Source organism: Podarcis muralis, chromosome 17 (assembly GCF_964188315.1).
Source record: "Podarcis muralis chromosome 17, rPodMur119.hap1.1, whole genome shotgun sequence".
Taxonomy (NCBI): domain Eukaryota; kingdom Metazoa; phylum Chordata; class Lepidosauria; order Squamata; family Lacertidae; genus Podarcis; species Podarcis muralis.
The window spans coordinates 40,313,494-40,341,345 of NC_135671.1; the positions used below are offsets into that span (position 1 = coordinate 40,313,494).

The window sequence follows — 27,852 nt, forward strand, 5'->3', positions numbered from 1 at the left end:
CTCCACTTTGGTGTAGGGGAGGCAAGCTCATGCCATTGGGTGGCCAGGACACATGTTAGTTGAGAGGGGCCTGGCAACGTCAGGACAAGAAGCTCAGCCAAGGGTCCTGAGAAACATGGGTTCAGGGATGGGGAACCCTCCTCCTTCTGGGAGCAGACTGCCAAGCTTCTTCTCTTGGCCCACAATGGAGAGGGGAACTGGCGCCCTGGAGCTGCCTGGGTCCAATACTCCCCAGGACCCTGAGTGGTACCTTGGAAGGAAGAGGCTGTGGTGGCACAGGTCAAGGGTCCCTCTTTCAATGAGGGATAGAGACAGCCCCGCTTCCTTGTACTCTCCAAGCAACCCTCTCCTTTTCTCTGACAGGTGGAGGTGCTGCTGGAGGCCTTCTATAGGATCAGCCAGGGGCCGACAGTGCAAGGCAGGAACATGGCCGTCTTCGCTTTCTCCATCTTGGCGCACCACCACCTGGACAAAGTGGTGCAATATCTCCTCCAGTTTCCCTTCGGGTAAGGAGCCCTCCAGGTTCTACTGGGCTAAGGGGGAGGTTGGCAAGCTGCAGGGCTTGCTCAGAAAGCCCTTGCTGCCATTTCCTCTCTCTGGAGCATGGCAGCAAGCAGAAGACTTGAATCTGACCATTGCTCTTGTTTTTGCATTCACAGAGACTGCGAGAGAGTATGGAAGGAGGTTTTACCATCGGCCGATCCAGAACAACTGCTCCATCTCATGGCCAAGCAGATTTACCAAAGCCCCTTGGCGGAATCTGCCACCCAAGTGGTAAGGACCAACCACCTGCTTTCTGGCTTCCTTCTTCCCAGGGTAATATCGAGGGGTTCCTGTATTCTGCAGAAAAGCAGAGAAAGTGACTTGCACCCCTCTCTCTTCCAGCAACATCTCACCAGCCTGTTGCACGCCATCCTCAGGATGGAGGACTACAAGCCAGCTGTGCGCCAGAACTTCCCACAGCTGCTGATCGCTCTCCTGGGGATGGTTGTCAACTTCCACTACTATCAGGAATTCCTCGGGTGAGTAGTGTGTTGCAGAGGGACCAATGGAGTCCTTTCCCCTTCAGCCTCGGGGGGTTTCCAGTCCAGCTTGGTTTTCCAAGGGAGGCTCTCCTTCAGGCGGCTGCTGGGGAAGGAATTTGCGTGTGTGCCAATGACCCTCCTGGTAAAACTGGCCTTGCTTTGGTTCCAGAGGGGCTAAGGAAGTTCTGCACCTCCTTCTTGGCAGCACTGGAGAGCAAGTGGAGGCGGCCATCGTTGACCAACTTTTCTGCCGGGAGACTTTCAGCCAGGGGTTGTCTGCCATGGTGAGGTAAGAGGAAGAACGCGGTGACCTTCCCCAGTGGTCTGGCAAACGGAGCTGAAGGCACGGGATCGGACTGTGCCCGTTTGCTTCCTGCGGTGTCTTTCCCTTCCTTACCAAGATCTCCTTCTCCATTTCAGAGCCGTCGGAAAGCAACGCTGGTGGATCTCTCCCATGGTGGAAAGCATCATCGCTGCTCTCGAGGACCAGGATTTTGCCGGGATGCCACAAGTCGCGGCAGCTATCTACATCGAGGTGAGGGGGACTGACGCGGGAGGAAATGGGTGCAGCAAGGAGGCCCTGGCTTGGTTTCTGCCGAGTGTTGGGCTACTTTGAGCCTAAGGACTGTTGCCTGTTTTAGTGCTCCTCAGAGTAGACCCATTGGATTTGATGTACATGGCAAACTTTGGTCCATTCACTTCAGTGGGTTTGCTCTGTGCAGAATTGCAAATGGTGGGTAAAAGGAGAACCTGTCTCAGCCTCTTATCCCTGAAGGGTTTCTTTCTCTTTGGGCCTCTTTAGCTGCTCAGCTGCCGTCTGGAGGTCTATCCCTGTGAAGATACACTGAAGCAGCTCCTCAACTGGCTGCAACACGACTGCCTGGAAGTCTGGAAGCTCAGTATCAGAGGGATATCCCTGCTTCTGGACTCTGACATGGCAAGTGATGCTCAGAGGAGGGGGGGGGTACAGATCTTGATTCTAATCATGGCCCAGCACTCTTTTGCTGGCACAATACTGAAGGGCCTGTGCTAAAAGGCGTGAGGCCTTTCAGACCTTTGAAAAGATTCTCTCTTTTGTGTAGGACCCTGCGCTTCTGCGGCTCTTGCTGCTGGATTCCCTCTCTGATGTAGAAGCTGAGGTCCTCCCAGAGTTGATAGAGCTGGTAGACCAAGCCTACCATTCCAGGGAGCTGGGAGAGAAAGACCTGGAGATGCTGGCGGCAACCTACTGCGGCCTGGCTGCCGATGTGAGTATGAGGGGAAACATGACACCACACCCAGTGGAGGAGGAATGCTTTGGAAGAGGAAGGGTGGGGTTTAGACTGGCATGCAGCAGAGATGTTCTGGCTTCAGGAGGGTGTTCCTCTGGAAAGTGATCTGATGAGAAACAAAACCTCTGATATTTTCTGCCTACAGGAGGAAGCCTCCGTCCGGGCATCAGCCATCGAACATCTGGGGCTGCTTCGGGGCTGGGCGAGAGACCAAAGACTTCCCATTACAACAACAGAAGAGGAAGCCATTCACGAACTGGTTGTGGTCCTCATTCACCTCGAAGACGAGGACCTCGAAGTGGCCAAGGTGAGGGCCAAAGAGGTGGACTTATGCAGTAGGAGGGAGGGATTGTTCTCAGGAGCTTCCGAGACTATGTACTGCAATTTGTAACCCTCTTCTCTTCTTGTGTTGCAGGCCGCAAGGAGGGCTCTTTCCCATCTAGCCCCAGAAGTCAAGTGGTGGGCTCGTTCCAACAAATTTAGCCTCCACTTTGCTCTCCACCAGGCTGCCAAGCATATGGTAAGGTCCCTCTGCCTTTGTTGGCAGCTTTGCCCAGGCATGTCTTTGGGAGTGCAAGGCTCTTCTGCTGCGCTCTCAAGCCTCTCTGATGCCACTTCTCCTTTGTCTTTGCCCACAGAGCAAGACCTTCAGCAAGCACATCCTTCGGAGTGCTGCCTTATCATGTACGCAGCCGTCTGCCAACAGGCTGCCAGCAGTCTCCAGGGTGGCAGCTCTGCTTCTGGGTAAGTCAAGCAACGTTCTTCCCTGGTAGGGATGGACAGAAACGTCTTGGTAACAATGGCAGGGAGGATGGACATGTCCCCAGGCCACCTGCTAGGTAGGCCTCCATCTGTGCCCAGATCTTGCTCTGAGTGCTCCGTGACGGTGGAGGCCTCTAGACGCAGCAGAGCATACCTGTCCTCCTGCCAAGCTGCCTCTGTCTCCGCTTGCTTTGCACCGAGATGACGTCCCTTTTCTTGCCCTCTCTCTCTCTAGGTCATCTGGCTTTCCGGGATGCCAGTTTCATCCACAAACAAGACATGGCATCCTATGGAACATGTGAGTGAGACGTACGGAGGGCAGGGAGGGATGCTTCTGCTGAGAAAGGTCTTCAGGGGAAGGCAAATTCCCAGATGTATGTTCAGGCAGAGGTGCCACAAGATGAACATGCAAAGAGAATTGGAATGTGACTTCACTGCTCTCTCTGACACACAAACACAGATGACGGCTGTTTTCATATTGTTGATGGGTGGCTCTTTTCCTGTGTATCTCCACCTTGCTCAACCTTTCTCCCTTGCCACTCAGGGCTGGAGGAGATGCAGCAGCACGAGGAAGAAGAGCTTAGGCAGACAGGGAGGAGCTGCCTGAACATCATGCAGCGGGCCTATAGACATCGGAGGGAAGGCAGGGTCCAGCGCTTTTTGAGGAGGCTGCTCCACTGCGTTCACAGGGAACCTTACCCACAGGACTTCCTGAGCTGCATGCCAGGTGAGTGAGGCATCTGGTGGGCTATTGGGACATCTGGTGGGCTGTTTGGATGGGACGTTTCTCAATGAGCCCCTTTCTCCTCCTGACAGAACATCCGGAGTAGCGCCAGGCCAAGGCAACGTGGACACCAGAGTTGTGCTGCAGAGATACCACCTTCTGCTCTCCGCAGGATCCAGTCTGGACCAGCGCCAGGAACATCAACGCCACCAGGATCGACCAAGAGGAGTGGTGCTGCCCTCACGACCCTCCGTACACAGCGGTAGGAAACCTTTTTGTTGTTGTGTTTCTTGTTGATGTTGTTTTTGATTGTTGATTTTATTGATTTTGAATCTCAGGGTGGTTCACAACACCAAGTATACGAAGCACAAAATAAATAATAAGAATAATCACTGCACAAAATTCATAATAAAAATATCAGAACATAATATAAATTAAATAAAAACATACTAAAAATAGCCACAAGACCAATGTATGCACACTAATAAACAATACAAGAGCCCTGAAACAACACTCCAGCCCACAAATACAAAATCTAAATCAACGTAACACATTTAACAACCATTTAAAACAACCCCACCTTCTTGAAGAAGGCTGATATATTAGATTTAGAAGGTTGGAATACGAGGTTTGGATGGCACACCTACCTAACATACAGCAAAGTGGCAGTGCATAAGGACTTTTAAAATCATATACAGTGGTACCTCGCAAGACGAATGCCTCGCAAGACAAAAAACTCGCTAGACGAAAGGTTTTTCCGTTTTCGAGTTGCCTCGCAAGACGATTTTCCCTATGGGCTTGCTTCGCAAGACGAAAACATCTCGCGACTTTGTTTCCTTTGTCTAAAAACCGTTAAAACAAAGGGTGCTTAGCTTGAACAGCTGCAGTTGCGACTTGACTTTGAGGAGCAACTGTTAGCACGTGGTTTGGTAGCCTTTTCTCAGACTTTGCTCACTTTTGAAGCTTTTCCAAAACTTACCATTTGGTAAGTTAAACTTTTAAAACTTTTTTGGGGGGTTTTGGATTTTGGGTTGGGGTGTTTGGGATTCAAGGACTTGGTGTTGTGGGGGGGTTTGCGATAATCTGGGAGCTTGTGGGGCTTTTTTTTGGAATTTTTATGATTTTCTGTGACCATTGGGCCATGTTGTTTTTTTTTCAAATTTTTTTTCCTGAGTTTGAATTTCTGAGTGCTGGCTGGCTGGGGGAACAGTTGGGGAGGTTTCTGCAGGAATCTGGGACCATTGGGCCATGTTGTTATTTTTTGAAATTTTTTTTTGTCTGGGTGGGGGAACAGTTGGGGAGGGGTTTGCAGCAGTTGGGGAGGGGCAGGGGGAGCAGTTGGGGAGGGGTTTGCAATTTCTGTGTGGTGGGTGGGTGTCTGTGGGAGCAGTTGAGGTTTTTGAAGACATTGGTGATTTTTGAAGCTTTTCCAAAACTTATTTTGCAGCCATTTGAGGTTTCTGAAGACTTCGGTGATTGATTGTTGAAGCTTTTCCAGAACTTCTCTTGCATCCATTTGGCAAGTTAAACTTTTAAAACTTTTTGGGGGGGTTTTGGATTTTGGGTTGGGGTGTTTGGGATTCAAGGCCTTGGTTCTGGGTTTTAATTCCTGTGTGGTGGGTGGCTGGGTGCTTTTGAATTTTTTGGATTTGAAGCACATCACTGATTTTTTTCTCTTTTTCTGAGTTTACGAAGGTAAGAGCTGTGCTGCCATGGGACCCAAGAAGACTGCTGCTGCGGTGGCCGGCGAGAGGAAGAAGGAGAAGGTGACGCTGGAAATGAAGAAGGAGATCATCCGGAAGCACGACGGCGGAATGCGTGTGACGGACATCGCCAGGGAGTACGGGAGGAATCCATCAACCATCGGGACCATCCTGAAGATGAGGAAGAAGATCCTGGCGACTGATGCAGCCAAGGGAGTCACCAGGATCATGAAGAACCGCCCAGCTGTTCTGGAGGAGTGCACGTGGCACATGACGTTGGGAACTTTTTTGATACAAGGGTCATTTCGCCTTTCAGGGAGGTGCTGAAAAGGCGGATGAAGCAGCAGACTATGGACAGGTTCTTGAGCAAGAAGCAAAGAGTGGAAGAGGAGCCTTCTTCGAGTGGTCCCCCAGAGTCTTAGAAAATGTACTGTACACTTTGTTGATTTTTAAATGTTTTTCTGTCATGTTTATAAAGTTAATTTATTTTCCCTTCAATTTTTGAACTGCTCTTTACAGTATGTGTGACTTTAAAGAGCAGTTAATAAACTGTTGTTGTACCAAATTTGGCTTTGTTTGGACTTTTTTTGACCATAGGAACGCATTAATTGATTTTCAATGCATTCCTATGGGATTTCGTGATTCGCAAGACGAAAAATTCGCTAGACGACAAAACTTGCGGAACGAATTAATTTCGTCTTGCGGGGCACCACTGTATAGGGTGGCTTTATACTGCTATAGATTTGTGCGGGGTGGGGGTGGGGGGCTAAATGATAGGATTTTAATTATTTGAAGTGAAGTGTAGGTGGGTTCCCATGAGGCAAGACACAGTGAACTGCAAGAACCTTTATGGAACTACAAAACTGGGAAACAGGGGCAAAGCAACTGCTTATATACATTTCTGAAAGCCTGGGCCACTCCCACTCCCAATGTGATTGGCTGTCTAAACTGCGAATCACGACTCAGAGTTCAAGGGCCAATGGCAGAGGTCCAAATCCTGAAATGTTCTGTGATTGGACAACATGTATTGAATCAGAACACAGGAGCTCAGAATCCTTAGTCCAGACTCAAGCTCAGGCAAACACAGACCACTGAATACCCCAAGTATTGTAGGGACAACAGGAGGTCGGTGGAAAAGTACAGGCTAATTTTTCTTTCCAAGTCAGGGACTAATCTGGGATAGAGCCATTAACATGACAAAAGGTGTTGATGGCCCATCCAAAAGGAATCTTGAGCCTGGGCAGACAGAGGTTGCCATGGTGATGGGGTGTGTCTTTGAGGCGACACAAAAAGAGAGTCTTTTGAGCAATATGTGCTGGGAAGAAGGGCGAGATAAAAGACTAGGATCCATCTTTGGTAGGTTGGCTGAAGACTGGAAAGATGGTTTTGGCTCCAGGGCTGCACTGCTGTGGTGAACAAGCCCCATTTGAACAAGCCCCATTTGCCGTGTCTCAAATCTCCAAAGAACACAGGCCCTGTGTCAGTGCCTGGAACCCCATAGACTTCTGCTGTTGCTTGACAGAGAGTAGGGCTAGCGCCCAGCTTTTGTAACAATATTTAACAGATGGGGAATTTCAGCCAGTGTAGCTTTGCAATGACATAATCACAACTGCAGCTTTTGCCAGCCTGCTACCCTCCAGATGTTTTGAACAACAACTTTCTATCAGCCCAGCCTAGAAGGTACCCACCTGGCTGGCAAAGGCCATATATGGAGCGGTATCTCAGTTCAGTTGCAGGAGGGATGACTGGCGAAATGAAGGACTCAGGAGAATGAAGAAAGCAGAGAAATAAACGCTGGAAGTTGGAAGGGAGGTGGTTGATCCTGGTAGACAAGTGTAGGGTGCATGTAGGGTACATAACTGCCACTGCACAGCTCTGCTCTCTTCTCCTTTTCATGCCTGGCATCCCAGTCCCCCAGGTCGCTTTCCTCTGGTGACTCCCTTCCCCACTAGGCACTGGAGAGCTCCAACAACTTCCTCCAGGCTGTGTGTCACACTGAGCCACTTTTGTGCCTGCTGGAGGTGGCCCTTGACCTATTTGAGGCATGAGGAACATGACTCACACGCGTGGGGACTCCAAACAAAGCAAGTGAGGAAGAGATCAAGAGCTGAGTGCAGCCGCCTCCAGCCTCATGACTTTGTGTTATCTTCCCTGCCAATCCCACCTTGCTTTCCTTTCAGTTCACTCCAGACAAAGGACTTAAATTGGTGTGGGTGGGTGAGAGAGAGAATTTTCTCTTTAAGCACAAATCTGCCACAGCAGAGCGTATGCTATCGCCACCCAGGGCAGATCTGTGACACGCAGGACGCACAGGAGCAAGGGCGAAGAGGGAGCCCAGTGGGGCTTTGCCAGCCCTCCCTCATGTGCCAGAGCCCAGCAGAGGAGAGGGACAGCAACATTGCTGCCGACTCTCCTCCTCTCCCGCCCCTAGTCAGGCCTGACCCGGAGTGGAGCTGCGGCCAGCTGGTGGCGCTGGGCCATCACACAAGGAAGCTGCTTCCACCGGAGCCAGGCCCTGGAGGCCCTGCCTAGGCACGGCTTCCTGCCCCACAGCTCTAGCCTTGATGAGGGAGCCTGGTTGTGCCCTCTCAGAAAATGCATCCAGGGCCATGACCCCTGCAGCCCCTCCAGGCTGTAATCCACGCTCTTCCTACTCCTTGTATCACATTCTCCTCCTACTTGCCCATACTGTTTGCCTAGGTACTCCTGATAAGTGAGGGTCCACCAAACTAGAAATGATATTATTCGTGTATTTAAGGTTTGTCAGGTTTTTAAAAACAAACAAATAAATAGATTTGCAGGTGAGCACCCACTCTCCCCTGAATTGGATCAGGATTGTGGGGAAGCAAAGTGTTAAATTCTGCCACAGTCCTGATATACCACACCTATCTGAAAAAGCAAAACAAGCAGACATATAAGATCCAAAGTTGTCTATTTGCTTTTTACACCATCTTCAATAACATTCAAGATGCTTCATAGAGGTGCAGAATTCACCTTGCGGCATTTCAGAGTGGGATATTGATATATCTTCCCCCTTTCTTTGAAAAGGACCCTTATGGCTAAGAATAATTCAACACAGGGATGAGTGGAACCCATGTGCAGAAGACATGAACAGGTTTTTTAGTGCAAGTACATATATTACACACATACTGAGAAACTGTGCCCAATCTGAGTCTTCAAGAATCCACCCGAATGGAAGACTCTCAGAAGTGATGAGGAGCATGCAGATTTTGTGCTAATTCTACACTGAAACACTTTATACAAAATAATTCTGTAATATGCAAAAACCCCACAAAAAACTCACAAATTTTAAAAATAGCTTTTCCTACATAGGTTCCTACATTCCCACTCACCTTATGTTCAGGATCAGTGCTGTTTCTAGAAAAAGAGGTGCCAGAACTCGCCATGAACACCTCCCTTGTTCTCTTACCAGGGCAATGGCGCCGACCTGAAAGGTGCCAGAACTGAGTTTCGGTGAGTTCCAGCTGAGATCAAATGTGTTTGTCATACATAGCTCCAGTGGATGGTGGGGTGCCACAATTCTCAGGTGTGGTGTAGTGGTTAGAGTGTTCGACCAGGAACTGAGAGACCAGGGTTCAGATCCTCACTCAGCCATGAAACTCCCTGGGTGACCTTGGGGCAGTCACTTTTTTTTTAGCTTAATCTAACTTACAGGGATAAAATGCAAGGATAAAATGGGGAAGGGAAGGACCATGTATGACATCTAGACTCCTTGGAGCAAAGGTGAGATATAAATGTAACAATAAAATAAAATTTTAAAATGGTGGTCTCACTGACCTGTGGACACTGACCAAAATCTTCCAATAAAGGTACTGCATAACCTTGGCTCTGTCACCTTCGTCTTGTACTTGCATGGAGAGGGGTGAAGCAGTGACACACCTTTGAGAGTTGGAAGTTAATATTTTTCAGAAAGAATGTGGCATGTGCCTTGGCTTGCTTGCATGAGCCTGGAGCAAGACGTGCTGCAGCATGGGGAAATTTTGGAACAAGATGGAGATAGATTAAAACTGCAGAGTTTTGAGAAACAAAGTGCGAGACTGGCTTCATTATTATCAGATAATGGAGGCATATAATTTGGACAAGAAAATTGGCTTCCAGGTGGAAAAATCAAAATTAGAAACAGAACTTTTAGAACCCAAAACTAAGAATTTGTCAAGGATGTATAACTTGCTGCTGAAATGGAATACTCAGGACGAAACGGTGAAATCGGTTATGATTAAATGGGCACAAGATATTGGACACAATATTATGTTTGCTGACTGGGAACAGTTATGGACCACAGGTATGAAGTTTACGGCATGTAATGCCTTAAGAGAGAATATTATGAAAATGATATACAGGTGGTACATGACCCCAGTCAAGCTAGCAAAAATCTACCATTTGCCCGATAATAAATGTTGGAAATGTAAAGAAACTGAAGGTACATTCTTTCACCTTTGGTGGACGTGCCCAAGGATTAAGGCTTTCTGGGAGACGATATATAATGAACTGAAAAAGGTATTTAAATATACCTTCTTGAAGAAACCAGAGGCCTTTCTCCTGGGCATGGTCGGCCAATCGGTGTTAAAGAAGGATAGAACTTTCTTTATGTATGCTATAAGAGCAGCAAGAATACTTATCGCAAAGTATTGGAAGACACAGGATTTACCCACTCTGGAGGAATGGCAGATGAAGGTGATGGATTACATGGAATTGGCGGAAATGACTGGTAGGATCCGAGACCAGGGAGAAGAGTCAGTGGAAGAAGACTGGAAGAAATTTAAAGACTATCTACTGAGACATTGTAAAATTAATGAATGTTAGAATGATGTTGGATTGAAATTAAGTGGTTTCTAGCTGTAATGGTATAAAAGAATATGAAAAAATGGTTTTTTATAAGTAAAAATTCAAGGTTATAATAATTTAAGATTAAAGATTTGGGTAGAAGAAAGAGGGAAAGAAACTGCTGAACTAATAAATTGAACTGGAATACAAAAAAGGGAGCTCCGAGGAGGTCCGAGAAACAAGTAAATGGAAAATAATGTGATGAAAAGATTGATTGTTTTTAAACATTTTTATTTTGCATTTTTTCTTTTTTCTTTTTCTATTTTGTAATGTAAAAATCTTAATAAAAATTATATATATATATAAAAAAAAGACGTGTTGCAGCATGAGGTGGAAGAGCAAACTGCATCCCAGATCTGGTGTTTGGAGGCAAGTCCTTCCACCACATCATGATTCGGCCTGCCCTTGCGTGGAGCACACTTGTCCAGACTTTTAAGAAGCTAGCAAACCACCTGGCATCCCGAGTTCAGGCTTGTGCAGAGAGGTGGGGACAGCGAGCTTCGCCTTGCCCCAGGCCTTGGAGGACGAAGGCGGCTGAGGAGCCCTGCCAAACTTACGCTGTCATGGCAAGAACACCCCAGCTGACCACGGACTTAATGGGCAAAATGCACTGCAAGGCTTCGATAGTGTTACTGTGTACCTAGATCAGGTTAGGTGGTGACCCCAGGTCTCAGACAAGCTCTGCACAGGTCTGCCTGAGTGTAAAGGAGGTTCTGGTGATAGCAGCTGTATCCTAGTCTGACCTGCTAAATTGCTGCCCAGGGACCTTATGGTGAAGGGCGGCAATAAAACAAATGAAGGAAAACCACAAATATAGACTTGTTCCCCTTTAACACGACTGAGTCGCAGTCATGCACTGTAGCAGTGGGGCAAGACAAATAGGACAGAAAAAGCTTCACTGCACTTTTCTTGTTTCTTCACTTGGATGCAATGCGCAAAGATTCCTCTAAAGGAGAACCTTTCCCCCCTCGAGGAAAAAAAATGCCCTTTTTGTTTTTCTTTCATTGGTATGTATTTGAGCTCAAACTTTCTCTATCAAAGTGACTCAGTGTCAGTTGGTGACAACTGAGCACCAGAGTTTAAGGAGGATGTTGACAAGCTGGAATGTGTGCAGAGGAGGGCAACCAAGATGATCAAGGGTCTGGAAACCAAGCCTGATGAGGAACAGTTGGAGGAGCTGGATATGTTTAGCCTGGAAAAGAGGAGATTGGGAGGAGATATGATAGCCATCTTCCAACATCTTGAGGTCTGTCGCATGGAACAAGCTTGTTTTCTCCTGCTCTGGAGGGCAGGACTTGAAACAATGGCTTCAAGTTGCAAGAAATGAGATTCTGACTAAACAACAGGAAAAAGTTTCTGACAGTAAGAGCTGTTCAACCATGGAATGGACTCCCTCGGGAGGCGGTGGACTCTCCGTCCTTGGAGGTTTTTAAGCAGAGGCTGGATGGCCATCTGTCATGGATGCTTTAGTTGAGATTTCTGCATTGCAGGGGTTTGGACTAGATGACCCTGGGGGTCCCTTCCAACTCTACAATTCTATCGGCAAGCCAGGCATTCCCCATCTTATATTCGTGCAGCTGGTTGTAGACAAAGCTTCTGAAATAGGAGAGGTCCTTAAAAACAATGAATGGGTGGCACATCATCCAGACAGCTACTGTGTCACTTGGGCATCTGATTGGTGCACCTCCAGGAGAAGGAAGAGAGCAGTGGAGGGAAATAAGGCTATTGGCCTGACAACATGCCTCTCCCCACCTCCCCTGGGTGTCAGGCTCAAGACCAAGTCTGATTGTGATTCCGGCTTGTGTTACTTTTTTTAAAAAAAGGTTCACAGTACTTTTCCATGTACAAAATTCTTCATAGTTGCTTTATGACTCATAGCTCATTGCTTCTGTATTGGATGTTCATAAAACACAAGTTGTGCGGTTGTCTTTATCTCTGTGACAAAGCTTTTTCGACTTACTTAGCTTGACGTTTCTTCTGCCCTCCTGGGTTCTATTTAGAAGCTGCAGGCACCCAGACCAGATAGTAGAGGAGAATGCCCACCAGCAGGAGAGATAGCATGGCTATAGAAGAAGCAGCTACAACTATAGCTGTGCAGGATTCTGAAAGTGAGAAGAAGTGTAAGAGAAGAGGAAAGCAGGGAGGCGGGGCAGGCAATGTCCCTAAACATCAGCAAAGGTAACAGGCAAACTAAATGAGCAGGGGGGGTGCTGTGGCCCTCCAGATGTTGCTGCAATGCATCTCCCATCAACCCCAGCCAGCATGACCAAGAGAGAAGGGTGATGGGAGTTGTAGTCCAACAACATCTGGAGGGCCAAAGGTTCCCCACCTCTGATCTAGATCCAAGGGAGAGAAAAAACACAAACATTCATCATATTGCCCAACTTAGGCCAAGGTTCTCAGGAACATTAATGAGCAAATTGAATGCTTCAATTTCACTGTGTTCAACAAATTTGGGATCACAGTTCTCAAACAGTAAATTCAATGTCACTTTATGTCCCACAAAATTAGCTCTGAACATGCAGTGAATTTAGAGAACGTTATTGCTGAATGGGCATATCTGATTATATGTCAGCATCAGCTTTCAGTACCTGAAAAGTTATATTGTACTTTGGAGGTTGCCCTGCAAAAATCTGCTCTTTAAAGCTGAAGCACAACAAAGGGCAATTCAGATTTTCCCCAGATTGCCATTTACTCTGATTTAGCTTTAAAGAGTGGGTTTTCACAGGGAATACTAATACAAATTTTATTATTTATACCCCACCCATCTGGGCAGCTTACAGAATATATAAAACATAATAAAGCATCAAACATTAAAAACTTCCCGATACAGGGCTGCCTTCAGATGTCTTCTAAAAATTATGTAGTTCTTAATTTCCTAGGCATCTGAAGGGAGGGCATTCCACAGGGCAGGTGCCACCACCGAGAAGCCCCTTTGCCTGGTTCCCTGTAACTTTGCTTCTCACAGTGAGGGAACTGCCAGAAGGCCCTCGGAGGAGAGGAAAGCTCTGGAGCAAAACACACACACACACAAAGAGTGCTTGGACATGGAGCTGTGCCTTGGAAAGTGTGGCGGGCAGGTAAGGGTGGGTAAGATGCTGGAGCGTGGCTGCCAGTCTGAATAGTAATTACAGAGCATGCTGGACATATAAGGCACTTTAGACACATGAGTGAAACCTTACGCTGCAACTCTTTACCTGAACTGTGCCCACTCACTTGCCCTTGTCACTCAGAGAAGGGAGAAGACAGTAGATGAGCAGCCTCCCTCAACCTGGCGCTCTCCAGCTATTTTGGACTACAGTTCCCATCAGCCTCAACTAGCATGGCCATGAGGGCCTGGGTGGGGGCTGATGTAGTCCAAAACACTTGCAAAGCTGGAGAAGGCTGGTTGGTTAGGAAGGAATCTGTTCTCTCATCAATGTATTTGTATTTGTTTGTGCGTTTAAATTATCTGTGGTAGCTATGCACTTATGCTACTTGAGGACAATGGTTCTTATACATTATGGTGAGACTGAAGCTGCACAATCCCAAAGTGGAGAAACTCACTTAAATGTTGCAAGCCCTAAGCTGAAGCATTGATTCATATAAAACAGTGGCTGGTTGGTTTGTTAAAAAGGTGACTCTGAGCACGTTATGCCTACAAACTCACCAGCTGTCCTGAGTGCCACCTTGCGGGATGCAGCAGTGAAGGGCTTTTTGTGGGGGCTGAAATCCAGCATCACGTGACAGGTAGCCGCCTTCCCATGGTCCCACGGTCCCAGGGTGATGGGGTGGGTGACTGTAACGTTGGCACGCTCAGGCCTGGTATAGTTCCAGAGTTTCTGTGAATGTAGCCTCTCTGCCCCTTTGAAGAAGGTCACTGTGAGCTTGCTGAGGGGGGCCACTCTTACAATGTGGCATTTCAGGTTATAGTGCCAGCTTTGGCCTGTGGAAGACTTCTGGAGCTCCATGATCACCTGCTCTGGAGGGTCTGAAATAACACATAAAGCAAGGGAAACATTAAGATTGCCAGGCAGCCCACTGGGCTTCCATGTTCCTCTTCTCTGTCCACTACGCTGCCAAGATCTGAATGCGTCAAACGCCTCTTGGCAGTGCCATTCTTGATTCACACTGAACTTGTTAGTGTTGACTACACCATCCTCATCAGACCCATGGGGGACAATGTGCATGTGCTGAAGATCACCTATGCTTTTTATTTTTTAAAGGATCTCTCGCCTGATGGTTTGCAGGTTTGTGATGGCCAATGGTTTTTAGCAAACAAATTTGAATCACTGTACAAATTGACCTAATCTGCACCTCCCAGAATATGCTTTGTGCAGATTGCCACCTTCCAAATGTGCTGGTGCAATTCTTAGTTCAAAAACATTACGAAAATAAATGTTAAAACTAGTATTGTAGGGCAGAAAATACATTTAGAATTGCCATTTTGGGGGAGAAAAAACCTGTATTTAAATGCTAATTTTCATACTGATTGTTTTGTTTAAAATTATAGATTAATATGAAAATGGGACAGAACAGGTTTGTGAGTAGGCGTGTACAAAACTGACATGGGGCAGAAATAGACTGATTTGTCCATTTTATTATAAATATTTACCAACAGCAGGTGTGTGGCCCAAGGAGAGCACTGCCTAATCTTCCAAGGGCCACATGGCGGTGGTGAGCCAGAGGCAAGAGTGAGCTGAGCAACGACTGTGACTCTTACCCTGGCAGAGGTGGCTACATCTGAAGCCTGCAAACGCCAGAGGGTTCCACACACCGCATACAAACCGCAAGCACACCTCTTCACCCACCCTCCAGGCAAGCGACAGAGTTCAAGGACAGATTCCTCCAGGAGGATGCAGGGAGGAGTCTGAGAGGGACATGGCATGGGTGGGGTCACCCTGAGGGTCAGAAAAGTGAGGCTGGGGTGGGGGGGCATTAGTCTCCAGACCTGAGGTACCCCCACCCCTGCCTAAAGCTTTAAAATGTTATGATTTTGTGGCAGGGGGCAGATTCCTCATAATCCTAAATGTAGTAAATTTAGCTGATTTTTGGAGTATGAAGGGGAGATGCCAGGCCAGTGGAAATAAAGGCTACATCAGTTCTCCTGTTCAGGAGATTGCAAAAAGAGATGCCATTAAAATAAACACAAGGAGAACTAAGTGGCAGGCCATTAAGATCAACGGACCATGCAGATGAGAAGAATTGAGAGGTGAAGGTTGCCAGGGTAAACGGGGGCAGAGGGTGTCCTTTTCCAACAGAGATTTTGGGAGGCAGGGTTTCTGGGAAGAAGGGGAGGGAATGGGCAGAGCTCCATGCAGGGACGGAAGGGCAGCAGCCAGCCTGGCTGGCAGGCTGGCAGGCAGAAGCAGGCTGTGGCAGAGGGATGAGGGGATGGTGCTTAGGATTCCTCTGAATCCACTGCTGCTGTGCTGCTGGGAAGGAGAATGCTGTGAACTCTCCCTCCATCAAGACTCAGGTTGCGAATATGTGTACAATGAACCATATATCGTAAAGACACTTATCTCCGCTGTGCCTTAATTTCTCAACAGAAATGCAACCCTGGTTAAGTGCCAGGACCTCTGGGATCTTGCTACCGCTCGGAAGGGATTGCGATGGCCTCTGTAACAATATCTATATCAAGTCCCATGTATGAGAGTGTAGAGGGACACTTTTTAAAAAAATAATAATGGGTGGCTCTCACCCCCCCCCCCCGGTGCAGCTCCTGACTGGGTGGTGAGAGAAGGAGAAGAAGAGTTTGGATTTGATATCCCGCTTTATCACTACCCGAAGGAGTCTCAAAGCGGCTAACAATCTCCTTTCCCTTCCTCCCCCATAACAAACACTCTGTGAGGTGAGTGGGGCTGAGAGACTTCAAAGAAGTGTGACTGGCCCAAGGTCACCCAGCAGCTGCAGGTGGAGGAGCGGAGACGCGAACCCGGTTCCCCAGATTGTGAGTCTATCGCTCTTAACCACTACACCACACTGGCTCCCAGAGGGGGAGAAAAGGTACTCTCAGGCTCACCCACACTTCTGCTTGTTCTGTTCCTAGAGAGCATGGATCTCTAGGAGACTTGTCACTTTCTCCACACCCTTCTTAAGGAAAATTTGCTCTTCAGCTCTAAATCAGAGCAAACATCAATCCAGAGAAATCCCAAATTGCCATTTGCTCCAACTGAATGTGAAAGAACAGTTTTCTCCAGGGAAAAGCAGCAGGACAAGCGGAAGTGTGGATTAGTCCTCAGCTACAACATTGAGACGAGGCTAGGTAGGTTGTAGAGGCCCAGTAAGCTTCACAAAAACCTGCGCTTGTACAGACTTCTGCTTGTCCCACATGTAGAACGTACGGGCCCAAAAGGTTTTCCTCTTGCCCCGTTCCATTCCCAGGGATAACCCACTCTTTAGCGATAAATTGGAACAAATGGAAATCTGGGAAAAACCTGAATCGCCGTTTGCTCCAATTGAGCACTAAAGAGTGGTTTCCCTGGGGAAAAGCAGCAGGACAAGAGGAAAGTGTGGATAATCCTTAACACCTCAAAACCAGACACTTGTGCTGCCATAGCCACCATGCCCCAAACTTTCCCTGGTACAGCCACTTACATGCCACTCTACTTTGATTATTTGATGCCTTTTCCAAGAAGGGCCCTTCCGGCCTCAGGTCCAGAACTGCACGGCAGGTGACTTCCTCTCCGTGGCCATTCTGCTGAGCGGTGATGCTGTTGCTTGTCACCACAACATTGCCGGCTTCAGGATTCCTGTGGTCCTCAAAGGTCTCCACATAGAGCCTCTTCTCCCCTTGATACAAGGTCACGGTGAGGTTCCGGATGGGGGCAACATCGAAAACTCGACAAGTCACATTATACTCCTTACCCACCTCCACCTCGGGCAGCGGATCCAACACTACGCGCTCCGGAGCTCCTGGAACAGAATAAAAAGTGACAACTCTTCATTTGTTTATCTATTTTAGAGGGGCAGAAGAACATGAGGGTGAAGGTTCTGCCTCTCTGTGTCTCCTCTGGAAATAATTCTTCCTGTGTGCTCCCAGGACAGAGGGTGGTGTGCCCAGGCCTTAAGGATGAGGCCCATGAGGTCATGAGGCAGCCCCTCTCAGCCCACTTCCAGCTTCCTCCTTTGCAAAGTGCGTTGAACCAAAGGTGAACTGTTCCAGAAGCTTTGCTAACACCAACTTGGTAGTCAAGCTAATCCCACAATTAACTGGTGGTGGTTGTAGCAGTGAGCTGATTTATGCTTCTATTCACTTGCTTTGATATCGGCTAAATGGCTTTGCTGTGATGCTGTCCTTACCTGTGGGCTTGGGATACTGGGCTCTGAGCCCAGGAAGGGGAACTACCTGTCAGACTTGGGTATTTGCCACCTATGCCCTCATCTGGGCAGGTGAAGCAACGGGAAGCCTTAGGCAAAGTGACAAATGCTGCTTTGTGTATGAAGAACGTTATGCACCTTTGCTTGGGCACAGACAAGCCATCTCTCTGCTGTGGCGTCTGTCCCACTTCTGCAAAGGCTTGGGAAGCTGGCAGGCTGATTCGCAGTAAGTCTATACCTTTCTTTACAAAGCTCTGGCAACTTTGACCTGCACCCCACCCCTCCCTAGGCCAACTCCAACCTCTCTGGCCTCTTGGGACGGACAGCAGAGCCACAGCAGTCTGGGCATGCAGTCCCTCAGAATTCCACCAGAGGGCGAGAGCCTCTCTCTGATTGGCTACCAAGATAGCCAGCCAGAGGGGAGGGAGGGAGAATAAAAAGAGCATTTTCTGAGGGAGTGTTGAGATAGAGATAGAGACCTGGGCTTTGGTCAGTTAGTTAAGCATTTCTCTTGTTTTCCTTGATTTCCTCTTGCCCTCCCTTGGCTAGGCCCATGCATAGAGATAAAGCTAGAGATAGAATTTTCAGAGACAGTTCTGGGAGGGAGAGTTGTTGAGTTGATTCTGCCCAATGTGTGTAACATCCACTCTGAGGAAATTATCTACAGCGAGAGAAAGGAGAGAGCCGGTGTGGTGTAGTGGTTAAGAGCGGTGGACTTGTAACCTGGGGAACCGGGTTCGCGTCTCCGCTCCTCCACAAGCAGCTGTTGGGTGACCTTGGGCCAGTCACACTTCTCTGAAGTCTCTCAGCCCCACTCACCTCACAGAGTATTTGTTGTGGGGGAGGAAGGGAAAGGAGAATGTGAGCCGCTTGGAGACTCCTGAAAGGGAGTGAAAAGCGGGATATCAAATCCAAACTCTTCTTCTTCTTCTTTTGGCTAAGCCTGGAAGACAGTGTGGAGCGTCTTGGGAGAGCATTCAGACAGGAGCTAACCGGAGGGCTACGGCTGAGCCAGGAGAAGTAGAAGCCGTGAGGACACCGTCTCCTTGGGTCTCCTTCCAGCAAGAAGGGGAGACTCCCAGCGCAGCAGCCTGGCCAAAGAGCTGCTTCCGTCCAGAGAAATGGAGAGGTTGAGAAAGACAGAGGCTGGCTGGCTGAGGGAAGTCCCTTCCCCGGGCAGCAGCAAGAGACAGGGGGCTCTGCCAAGAGGCGTCTCCTGCCCCCGCCACCAGCAGAGAGGCTACTGTGGCCCCAGCACAAGAAGCGCCACTCAGGCGGGTCCACTGGACCTGCCCCTCCTGGAGCCCCATAGCCTGGGGGAAGGCTGCTCTGGCACCAAGGGGCTCAGGTGCTGGAAAGAGGCTGTCACCAATCCACTAAGTCTGCTGGGACCAGAGCGAACTCTGGGGCCCTGTGCTTGCTGTCGTGAGAGAACCTCAGCAGAACGCAAGGCGAGCAAGAAGTCACTGAAGAGGACTTGCTCTTGTTTTGATCTTTTGTGGGCTTCTGGACCTGTGCTACCTGAGGAAAGGAGCGCAAAGATGGATCAAGGGCCTGCTGGTCTTGTCATGTTTAGGCATACTTCACCACCACCCCTCCATCCAGGGATCGTGGGGCATTTAGTGTCCAACTCCTTCAGGATGCACACAAGAGACAGAGCTCCTGTATGTACATTCTGCAAAATAATCAGCTGAATTATGCAAAACAGCAGCCTGACATGCACAAATAACGGGGAAATGGAAATTTGCTTTGTTTGCTTCCATCACAAATGTTATCACTTCAAGTCCCTGAAGCCAGACTTCCTTGATGGGTGCCAAAACCAGACTGGATGGGCTTTGCAGGGGAAGGTTTTCCTACTGGTTGTCTTTCAATGTGGAATTCTTTCCTTCAACAAAGTCAGAATCCGTGCATCTCCTAAAAGCTATTTCTGTTTTAGGATTATCATCATCATCTGTCTGTTTGTTTGGTATACCGCCCTTCATCTGCCGATCTCAGGGGAGTTCACAACGTTGTTTTAGGGCTAAACTGGGCTGGCGGAGGTGGAGCTGGGAATGTCCCCTGCCTGAAACTCCAGAGAGTGCAGACAATACACTCTAGGAGCCAGGTGGGCCAATGGTCTGACTTGGCATGAGGCAGTTTCCTGTGTCCTGTGTTCATTTCATTTTAACCAAACGCTTTTGTGCACAGTTAATATATCTGCCAGACATCTTGGGGAATCTGCTCTCAGTTACAGTGCTGGGCTGGATGGGCCCAAGGTCTGACTCTGTATTTCTTATTTTCCTTGACAGGACTCATGACAGCTTACAGATAAGAACAAGAACCATTAAAAAGTCCATTATTAAAATACAACTGAATATAGGTAGAATTAAAACGATATAACTATATGAAATCTGTTTAAAACATACCAATAGTTACCATAAAAGCAGCACGGCACCAGCCCTTTCAATAAAAGCAGTCAGTTCTCAAAGGGCTGTTGGAAAAAGAAAGACTTCCCTGCCAGTGGGGTGCACATTCAACCACTTTCTTGTCTGGACTCCTGCTGAATTTGAATCTGTGGCTCTAAGCAGAGGAAACCCCTCCCTGTGCTCCACGGAGTAAGCTCCACTTTCCTTCAAGGTGAGCTGAATGATTATTCCAAGGCAGTCTAAAATATGACTTACGGTAAACGGTGATGGCTGCTTCCTGAAATGTATTACTTTGACATGTAGCATAGCACTGTGGTTTTGGTTCCCAGCTGCTGACGTTGGTGAGGCTGAAGGCTCTCCAAGTAGGACCCTCCCCTGCTGGAACATTGTTTAAGCTGGTCTCCAGGGCAATGTTCTTGCAACTGGCACTGCAGTTTAATACAATGGAGCCTCCAAATTCCACCACAGGCTTTATGGGCCAAATCCTCAGAAACTCCTGCTCCTGCTGAGCCCCTGAAAACACAACAGATACAACTTGTATGAAAATGCAATAATATATTGCAGGAAGGGTATATAAATGTTGAGGAAATGTTTGGGGGAAGCAGGGGCACTGAGTAGGGGGGAGTGGGGGGCCAGGACCCCATATTTCTGATTAAAGGGCCAGGACACCCCAAAGTTCTTTGCAGCTGTGCATGCATGCCACAGGGCATCCTTGCATCACGTGCGCAAACCGCAGGACATCAGCACGCCCCATAGCATGCGTGAATGATGTCAGCATGCTGCGAGCATGCTGCGGCGGGTGCTGACATCATGAATACCTGCCACAGGGAATGTGCGTACGGTGTGCTGACATTGTGTGGCCCTGGGCCTCCTTAATTGCGGGGGCAAGGCAGTGCACATGGGAGGTAGTAAGGGCTTGTCCCCAGTTCCTCTTGCTCCACTGCTTTCCCCTGGGGAAAACCACTCTTTAGCACTCAGTCAGAGCAAATGGCAACTCAAGTTTTCTCCAGATTGGCGTTTGTTCCAATTTAGTACGAAAGGACAGGTTTTCCCTGGGAAAGGAGCAGGGCAAAGGGGAAACTGCTCAGACCCATGCCTGGAAAGCACGGGTCAAGCAGAAAACTGTAACCCATAAGAGAGGAACAGACAAAAGACAGAAAAAGCTATGCCAGGGATGGGCGAACTTGGGGAGAGTGTAGCAGGCCAGGAGATCACTAGAGGCCCAACAGTCCTTTGTGGCTAGGAGGGCCTTTTACCAGCTGCCTGGGAAAGTCTGTTCACTATACAGTAGTACATCTTTGTAACCTTGAGGCTAGATTGCTGACATGCACTCTGTGTGGGGCTGCCCTGGATCTAGTTCAGAAGCTCCAGCTGGTGCTGAACACCGTGGCCAGAAGGCTGTTGGGAGCTTCTGGTTGAGAACATGTGACACCATTGTTGAAACTGCTGCCACTGGCTGCCTATCTGATACCAAGCCATGTTCAAGGTTCTTGTATTGATTACAAAGCCCTGAACAACTTGGGCTCAGGATACCTCAGGACCATCTGCAGGAGTGTCTCTAGTCATTCCCTGCGCTGGTGAGGCTCATATGACAACAATGAGAAACCAAGCCTTTAATCTTATCCACCCACTCCTGTGGAACTCTGTACCAGACATGGGGGGATCCGCAGCAGCCGCGTGCACACGCTGATTTTAATTGTGCAGCCTGCTGGCGTGCTCACGCCACTCTCACACACCCTGTGGCATGCGCATGATGTGCTGACATCACTCGTGCATGGCATGTGGCACCAGCCCCTTAAATTGTGGTGGCAAGGTGGCATCCTTGCTGCCAATAGAGATTCAGCGGGTGCCTTCTGTGCCAACTTTTAAGCGGCTGTTGAAAACCTTTCTGTTCCACCAGGCAATTAAGAGTACATCTCCCACTATAGTCTATTAATGTTTATTTTTATTTGCTTTTTGCTTCCAACTTATTGTTAACTGCTTTTCACGTTTAATTTGTTTTTAACTTTTTGTGATTTTATTGCTTGGTTTTATGCTTTTATATTGTTCATAGATTAATTGAATTGTATAGTTGGAAGGGACCCCAAGGTCCAGCCCCCTGATATGTAAACCACTGTGATATATTTTTATGATGTACTGCTATATAAATATATTTATAAATAAATTACAATAAGTATCAAGGTCCCAAACCATATAGAACCTAAAAATTAACAGCAGCACTTTAAATACTTCCAGATGGTCACTAAATCAAGTGTATACAGAGGTACCTCAGTTTACAAACTTAATTTGTTCCGGAAGTCCATTCTTAAACCGAATTGTTCTTAAACCAAGGCGCACTTTTCCTACTGAGGCCTCCCGCCGCTGGTGCCTTTCCACTGCTCGGCTTCTGTTTGGCTTCCGAGGCAAAGTTCGCTAGCCAGAACACCTGCTTCCGGTTTTGTGGAGTTCATTGCCTGAATAGTTCATTAACAGGACTGTTTGTAGGCTGAGGTACCACTGTACTGGAAATTAGGTTTGTGCAATTAATATGGATTAAAACACTCTATGGCTCTAGCACAACAAATCTACTGTCTCTTCACACACCAGACACATATAAGCAGTTTGTGTTCCTATACAGTCTTCAGAGTTCACACAATGTTCCCCTCAGACAACACCATCTCGATGCCTTTTCCTTGCAAGTGCATCTTTGCCAGATACAGGTCTTTCCTATAAATCAGGGGAAATTGTCACCTGAGAGCAGAAGCAGCCACGCAGGCTGGGAAGGGCTGGGACTGCACAATCATTTGGGCCTCCTCAAGTTCTCCAGGCCTAACTGCTACCTGGGGAGTCACTCTGACATGGGACAGTCTCCTTGTAAGTAGCAGCCATTTTCTCTCTGTGTTCTCAGTAAGATTTCAGTCAGTCAGTTGTGAGCAGAGTCAGTATGTAAGCTCAGTCAAACTGTTTGGAACCATGTTGTTTATGAAGAAGTTTATTTTAACTCAATAAAGCTCTTATTCTTTCACTTAAAAACTCTGCATTGATAATTTACGCTGCGCGTCAGAAATGAGGCTCCAAACCAGAGAGTCACAGACGATTTGTTTTGGTGTTTTGGGTGAATCAATTTTCACTTTCTGCTACTCCCCCTTCAGTGCCCGCTGCTTTCACATTGCTTTCATTTTCAGCCATGCTCATAAATATTTCTGGTGTGCTCCTGAATGGAGTCTTATAAGTTTTCTCCCTTTTGACGCCTCAGATTTGCACAAAACCAGCTATTTGCACAAATTACTGCATTTTCCTGTGTATATATTTTTTTCAAGTTTAAAATTGGGGGTTGTTTATACACGGATAGTGCATATGGGGGATTTCTTTATCTGGAGTCCCCCAAAATGGATGGGAAAGACCTAAGCTGCTCATGTGTGGCTGTGGACTGGGGGGGTCAGCCTCTAAACGATGCCCCAAAGTGGACAGGCCCCTATAAACAACCCACAGGCATATCAGAATAAATGCTCATTGCAATACAACTTGACTTCCCAGCAAATCAGAATGAATATCAATAACCACTTAATAAGCTTTGTGCAAGCAAATCATTGCAAATGCTGAATAAATAGCTCCTCTGGAGGAGCCCTTTGAAATGGGATTGAGCTGAGTGTACAGTCCCAGTTTTGGAGCACCGACCTGGAAATGCCGTGAGGGTCACAGCACACCACAGAAAATCAATGCAGAGCTTCCAGGATCTCATTACTGTTAAGAAAGAGAGAAAAGCAGAGTTTTAGCTTCCAAAAGAATTCTCTCCAACCAACCTTTAAAAGGAATCCAAGGTTTTCTCCTTGGCTTACTTCTTCTGGTTTAGAAGCATTGCCCAATGACCCATTGATGAGTTTGTAAAGTTGTCATCAACACCAACCCAAATGCTTAGGAATGTACATGAGATAATGTCAAGAAATATAAATATATTTCTTGCAATTTTCAATTCTTAGCAATTTTCTCATCAGGGACATATGAAACCGCTTTGGGTCCATTGTGTCCAGTACTGTCAATTCTCTTTTCAAACATCCTCTCAGTGGAGATCTGTCAGGATCCCAATCTAGGTTTTTTTACACTCCAAGTTGATTTCTTTTTCTTTTAGAATCATAGAATCATAGAGTTGGAATAGACCACAAGGGCCATCAAGTCCAACCCCCTGCCAAGCAGGAAACACCATCAGAGCACTCCTGACATATGGTTGTCAAGCCTCTGCTTAAAGACCTCCAAAGAAGGAGACTCCACCACTCTCCTTGGCAGCAAATTCCACTGTCGAACAGCTCTTACTGTCAGGAAGTTCTTCCTAATGTTTAGGCGGAATCTTCTTTCTTGTAGTTTGGATCCATTGCTCCGTGTCCGCTTCCCTGGAGCAGCAGAAAACAACCTTTCTCCCTCCTCTATATGACATCCTTTTATATATTTGAACATGGCTATCATATCACCCCTTAACCTCCTCTTCTCCAGGCTAAACATGCCCAGCTCCCTTAGCCGTCCCTCATAAGGCATCGTTTCCAGACCTTTGACCATTTTGGTTGCCCTCCTCTGGACACGTTCCAGTTTGTCAGTGTCCTTCTTGAACTGTGGTGCCCAGAACTGGACACAGTACTCCAGGTGAGGTCTGACCAGAGCAGAATACAGTGGCACTATTACTTCCCTTCATCTAGATGCTATACTCCTATTGATGCAGCCCAGAATTGCATTGGCTTTTTTAGCTGCCGCGTCACACTGTTGGCTTTTGCAGCAGTCTTGTAATGTTTAAAGTTTTGTTGCTGCTGCTTTCTGTTTTCCTTCAGATTAAAGGTAAAGGTAAAGGTACCCCTGCCCATACGGGCCAGTCTTGACAGACTCTGGGGTTGTGCGCCCATCTCACTCAAGAGGCCGGGGGCCAGCGCTGTCCGGAGACACTTCCGGGTCACATGGCCAGCGTGACATCGCTGCTCTGGCGAGCCAGAGCCGCACACGGAAACGCCGCTTACCTTCCCGCTGGTAAGCGGTCCCTATTTATCTACTTGCACCCGGGGGTGCTTTCGAACTGCTAGGTTGGCAGGCGCTGGGACCGAACAACGGGAGCGCACCCCGCCGCGGGGATTCGAACCGCCGACCTTTCGATCGGCAAGCCCTAGGCGCTGAGGCTTTTACCCACAGCGCCACCCGCGTCCCTTTCCTTCAGATTACTGCAATTTAAATATGATTTTTTGCCTCTTTGACACCTATTTTCCCCTCTGCATTTTCATGGTGTGAAGCTACCCTGAACACCCTTTGTGTAGCAGAGCAGGGCATTAATTACTTACTTGCAATGCAAGCGTGGGCATCTTCAATCATAGAAGTACCGTAAGTCCCACTAAGTTCAAAGGGACTTTCTCCTTTGTGTGATTGCAGCCATACTTATTCTAACTTAATTCTTTCCTTTCATTTTGACTTCTTGCTGTCTTTTTAATTGATTTTAATTTTTAATCAGTTTTGTAATCTTTTTCAATGAGGTAAGGGATATATACATAGCAGATAAACAATTGAATTGACTTTGCTTTTCTATTAAGTAGCAACACAAATCCCATAGATTTACTTCTTTTCCTTCACCATGTCCTCTCCTCCCCTTGCTCTATGAAACTCAGAGATATACATGAGGTTATTCAATTTTATTCTCAACAACTGCCGTGTCAGGTTGGCCAGGCTGAAAGAATGATGGGCCAAACAAGACCACCCAAGCAGCTTCTGTCAAAGGCAGCAGTTTGGCTTCCATTATCCACCCCCACCTCTGGCTAGCTAGAAGAGGAAATCCCAGGGTTTGTGCACTTTTCCCAGTCCCCAAGAAGTGACCCAGAGGGGGCTGGCTCACTTACCTGCCGGGATAGTGACAAAGGTGGCTGGAAGAGTAAAGAGCACCCAAGCAAGAGAAATGGCAGGCGGTGAGGCTGGTGTTCTCTCCTTGCTGTGAGACTGCAGGATGAGCTATATGAATATAAGGAGAGCAAGCAACATGCAGGAAAGATAAGAAGGCTTCGGCTGGTGGTGGGCTGAGGGCACTGTATCCTTTCTGCTAGAGGAAGATAAGTCAGCAAAACTAGAAAGAACATTCTGGAGGAGCAGGCTAGGCACAGCCTAGCCAAAGCAACTGCTTTTAGCAAGAGAAAGAGTTGGGGGAGGAGGTGACTATCAATTTTGCTTTATCTCAGTTTCTCATTTTCCCGGCCTTCTGTTCAGTTATCCACATTTTGCATTTGTGATTATGTTTTTAAAAAGGATTCCTTATTAACAATTGTGAGCATTTTAATGAAAATTTCTTGTAATATACACATTTTTGTATGCAAATTTGACTAATATTTTCACTTTCCTCTAGTGCTTTTCAACCAGTGCACTGTGGCACCCAGGGGCACCTTGAATGTTGGTCAGGGGTGCAGTGGGCAGCACCGGCCTCCATCCCTCCCTCCTTCCCTCCCTCCTCTGATGCCCTCTCACGTCTCTCACAAATCCAGAGATTTGTGCAGCTGTTTGTTGTAGCGGCCCTGGCCTTGGAGAAAGCCATTTCCGACTTTAGGGAGGAGAAAGGGGTTGCGGTCTAGCCCCTCCTCCCAAGCACGGGGGCTAACCTTGGCCCCCGCGAGAGTTGGGGGAATCCCTGGGCGTGCTCGCGACCCCCGCCTGCCTATCGGCGGGCCGGGGGGAGGCGTGGCTTAGGGTATTTTAAGCCGGGCACGCCCAGGGTCCGCCCTCTTCACTCCCGACCAGCTGAGAGGTTTTCCCATCCCACCCACCCTTAGACGTTTAGGTAGCCGTAGGTAGTCATGACCTTGCTATGGACTTCGGTTGGTCGCCGCAAGGGGCCTGGTAGGAATTTTTCCAAGTTGGCGATCTTCCGCCAGTTGGTTTTTTCGCCTACCTCGTAGCAAACCGTCACAACTTTCCCTGTATTGGCGGTTAGGCATTGGCTGGGGTTCAATTGTTATGCAAACGGATGGGGGGGGGGAAGGAACGCCATCACCTTCCCCCAGGAAATGGGGTAGTCCGGTACAGGACTCCGAGGGGCGTTGTCTTGTCCGAAACCTACCTTGGTAAGGGCCCCCGGCACGCCCCAAGCGGTGACACCCGTGGGATCCTAGTTGGCGTACTCCAACGGGGGCCTCCCACGGTTAGTGTTAACCCTTCCCGGACATCATGCCGGGTAGCGGATAGGAGCCAATGCCTAGGGCCAATACCTTCAATTCTCTAATCAATAAAGTTGTGGCCATTTCATGCCCATTAAACTTAAACATCGTGTCCTGTGTCTTTCTTTCTGGGGGAGGGGTTTTGACACGCAAAGTAAGCATGCGAGTGAGGGTTTCTGAGGAGAGGAGGCTGAGGGAACCCTCCACAAGGGAGGGTGTCCAAAAGAGGGGTGGGGGCTGACAGCTCAGCAGGCAAGGGACAACAACATAAGTGAGCCCCTGAGACTCATGTTTCCCTACAGGGGAGCTGGAGAAAGAATGCAGTTGGTCAAGGGAACTGTTAACTCATAAAAGTTGAAAACCTCTGCTCTAGTACATGCAATTTGCATACATTATTTGGCTAGAACTGCATCACAAGTCAGAGAAGTGTGAATTTTCTAAGGATAGCCATGTTTCAGTTTGCATCTTTTTCCAGAAAGTGTAAATTGGCTAGGTTAGCATTAAAATCCAAACCAAATCACTTTTCTCCCCATCCCTAACAAGAGTTCAGCATGTGCTGAAGGCTGAAGTTCTGGTTGAACACAGTGGGATTTACTTCTGAATAAACAGGCATAGGATTGTCTTGCCCCTTCTCCCCTTGTATAGAATCACTGAATTGTAGAACTGGAAG

The 27,852-nt window shown here is 47.9% G+C and overlaps 2 protein-coding genes and 1 long non-coding RNA gene across 5 annotated transcripts; 2 read left to right on the forward strand and 1 right to left on the reverse strand.

Moving 5' to 3' along the window:
• Positions 1 to 2,112: 2,112 nt before the first annotated feature.
• On the forward strand, positions 2,113 to 3,089 carry LOC144325985 (uncharacterized). 2 transcript variants are annotated; one of them, XM_077921468.1, is made up of 4 exons: positions 2,113 to 2,272; positions 2,442 to 2,603; positions 2,712 to 2,816; positions 2,935 to 3,089. In XM_077921468.1, the coding sequence occupies exons 1-4, from the start codon at positions 2,237 to 2,239 to the stop codon at positions 3,067 to 3,069; spliced, it is 438 nt and encodes a 145-aa protein (XP_077777594.1). In that variant the 5' UTR covers positions 2,113 to 2,236; the 3' UTR covers positions 3,070 to 3,089. The 2 variants fall into 2 exon arrangements, with proteins under 2 accessions (XP_077777594.1, XP_077777593.1); XM_077921467.1 differs by lacking the exon at positions 2,113 to 2,272 and having other exon boundaries at positions 2,349 to 2,603.
• A 311-nt stretch (positions 3,090 to 3,400) lies between these two features.
• LOC144325986 (uncharacterized) lies at positions 3,401 to 6,050 on the forward strand. Its single transcript, XR_013391155.1, has 3 exons — positions 3,401 to 3,785; positions 3,875 to 4,044; positions 5,230 to 6,050. It is a non-coding gene; the product is annotated as an uncharacterized LOC144325986 (long non-coding RNA).
• Positions 6,051 to 10,544: 4,494 nt separating this feature from the next.
• Positions 10,545 to 26,132, reverse strand: LOC114587427 (intercellular adhesion molecule 2-like). 2 transcript variants are annotated; one of them, XM_077921464.1, is made up of 7 exons: positions 25,881 to 26,132; positions 23,695 to 23,760; positions 20,293 to 20,550; positions 16,910 to 17,227; positions 13,980 to 14,300; positions 12,291 to 12,432; positions 10,545 to 11,522 (listed from the first exon to the last, which is right to left on the reverse strand). In XM_077921464.1, the coding sequence occupies exons 2-6, from the start codon at positions 23,756 to 23,758 to the stop codon at positions 12,323 to 12,325; spliced, it is 1,071 nt and encodes a 356-aa protein (XP_077777590.1). In that variant the 5' UTR covers positions 23,759 to 23,760; positions 25,881 to 26,132; the 3' UTR covers positions 10,545 to 11,522; positions 12,291 to 12,322. The 2 variants fall into 2 exon arrangements, with proteins under 2 accessions (XP_077777590.1, XP_077777589.1); XM_077921463.1 differs by having other exon boundaries at positions 10,545 to 12,432; positions 25,881 to 26,131.
• Between the last annotated feature and the right edge of the window lie 1,720 nt (positions 26,133 to 27,852).

Excerpts from the sequence above, each read along its gene's own strand:
- LOC114587427 (XM_077921464.1), bottom strand. The coding sequence starts at position 23,758 with ATGAGATCCTGGAAGCTCTGCATTGATTTTCTGTGGTGTGCTGTGACC. Across the intron at positions 20,551-23,694 it reads GACCCTCACGGCATTTCCAG|GGGCTCAGCAGGAGCAGGAG; the intron begins GTCGGTGCTCCA and ends TTGTGTTTTCAG. Across the intron at positions 14,301-16,909 it reads TAATCAAAGTAGAGTGGCAT|ACCCTCCAGAGCAGGTGATC; the intron begins GTAAGTGGCTGT and ends GTGTTATTTCAG.
- LOC144325985 (XM_077921467.1), top strand. The coding sequence starts at position 2,364 with ATGTTCTGGCTTCAGGAGGGTGTTCCTCTGGAAAGTGATCTGATGAGA. Across the intron at positions 2,604-2,711 it reads AGGACCTCGAAGTGGCCAAG|GCCGCAAGGAGGGCTCTTTC; the intron begins GTGAGGGCCAAA and ends CTTGTGTTGCAG. Across the intron at positions 2,817-2,934 it reads ACCAGGCTGCCAAGCATATG|AGCAAGACCTTCAGCAAGCA; the intron begins GTAAGGTCCCTC and ends CTTTGCCCACAG.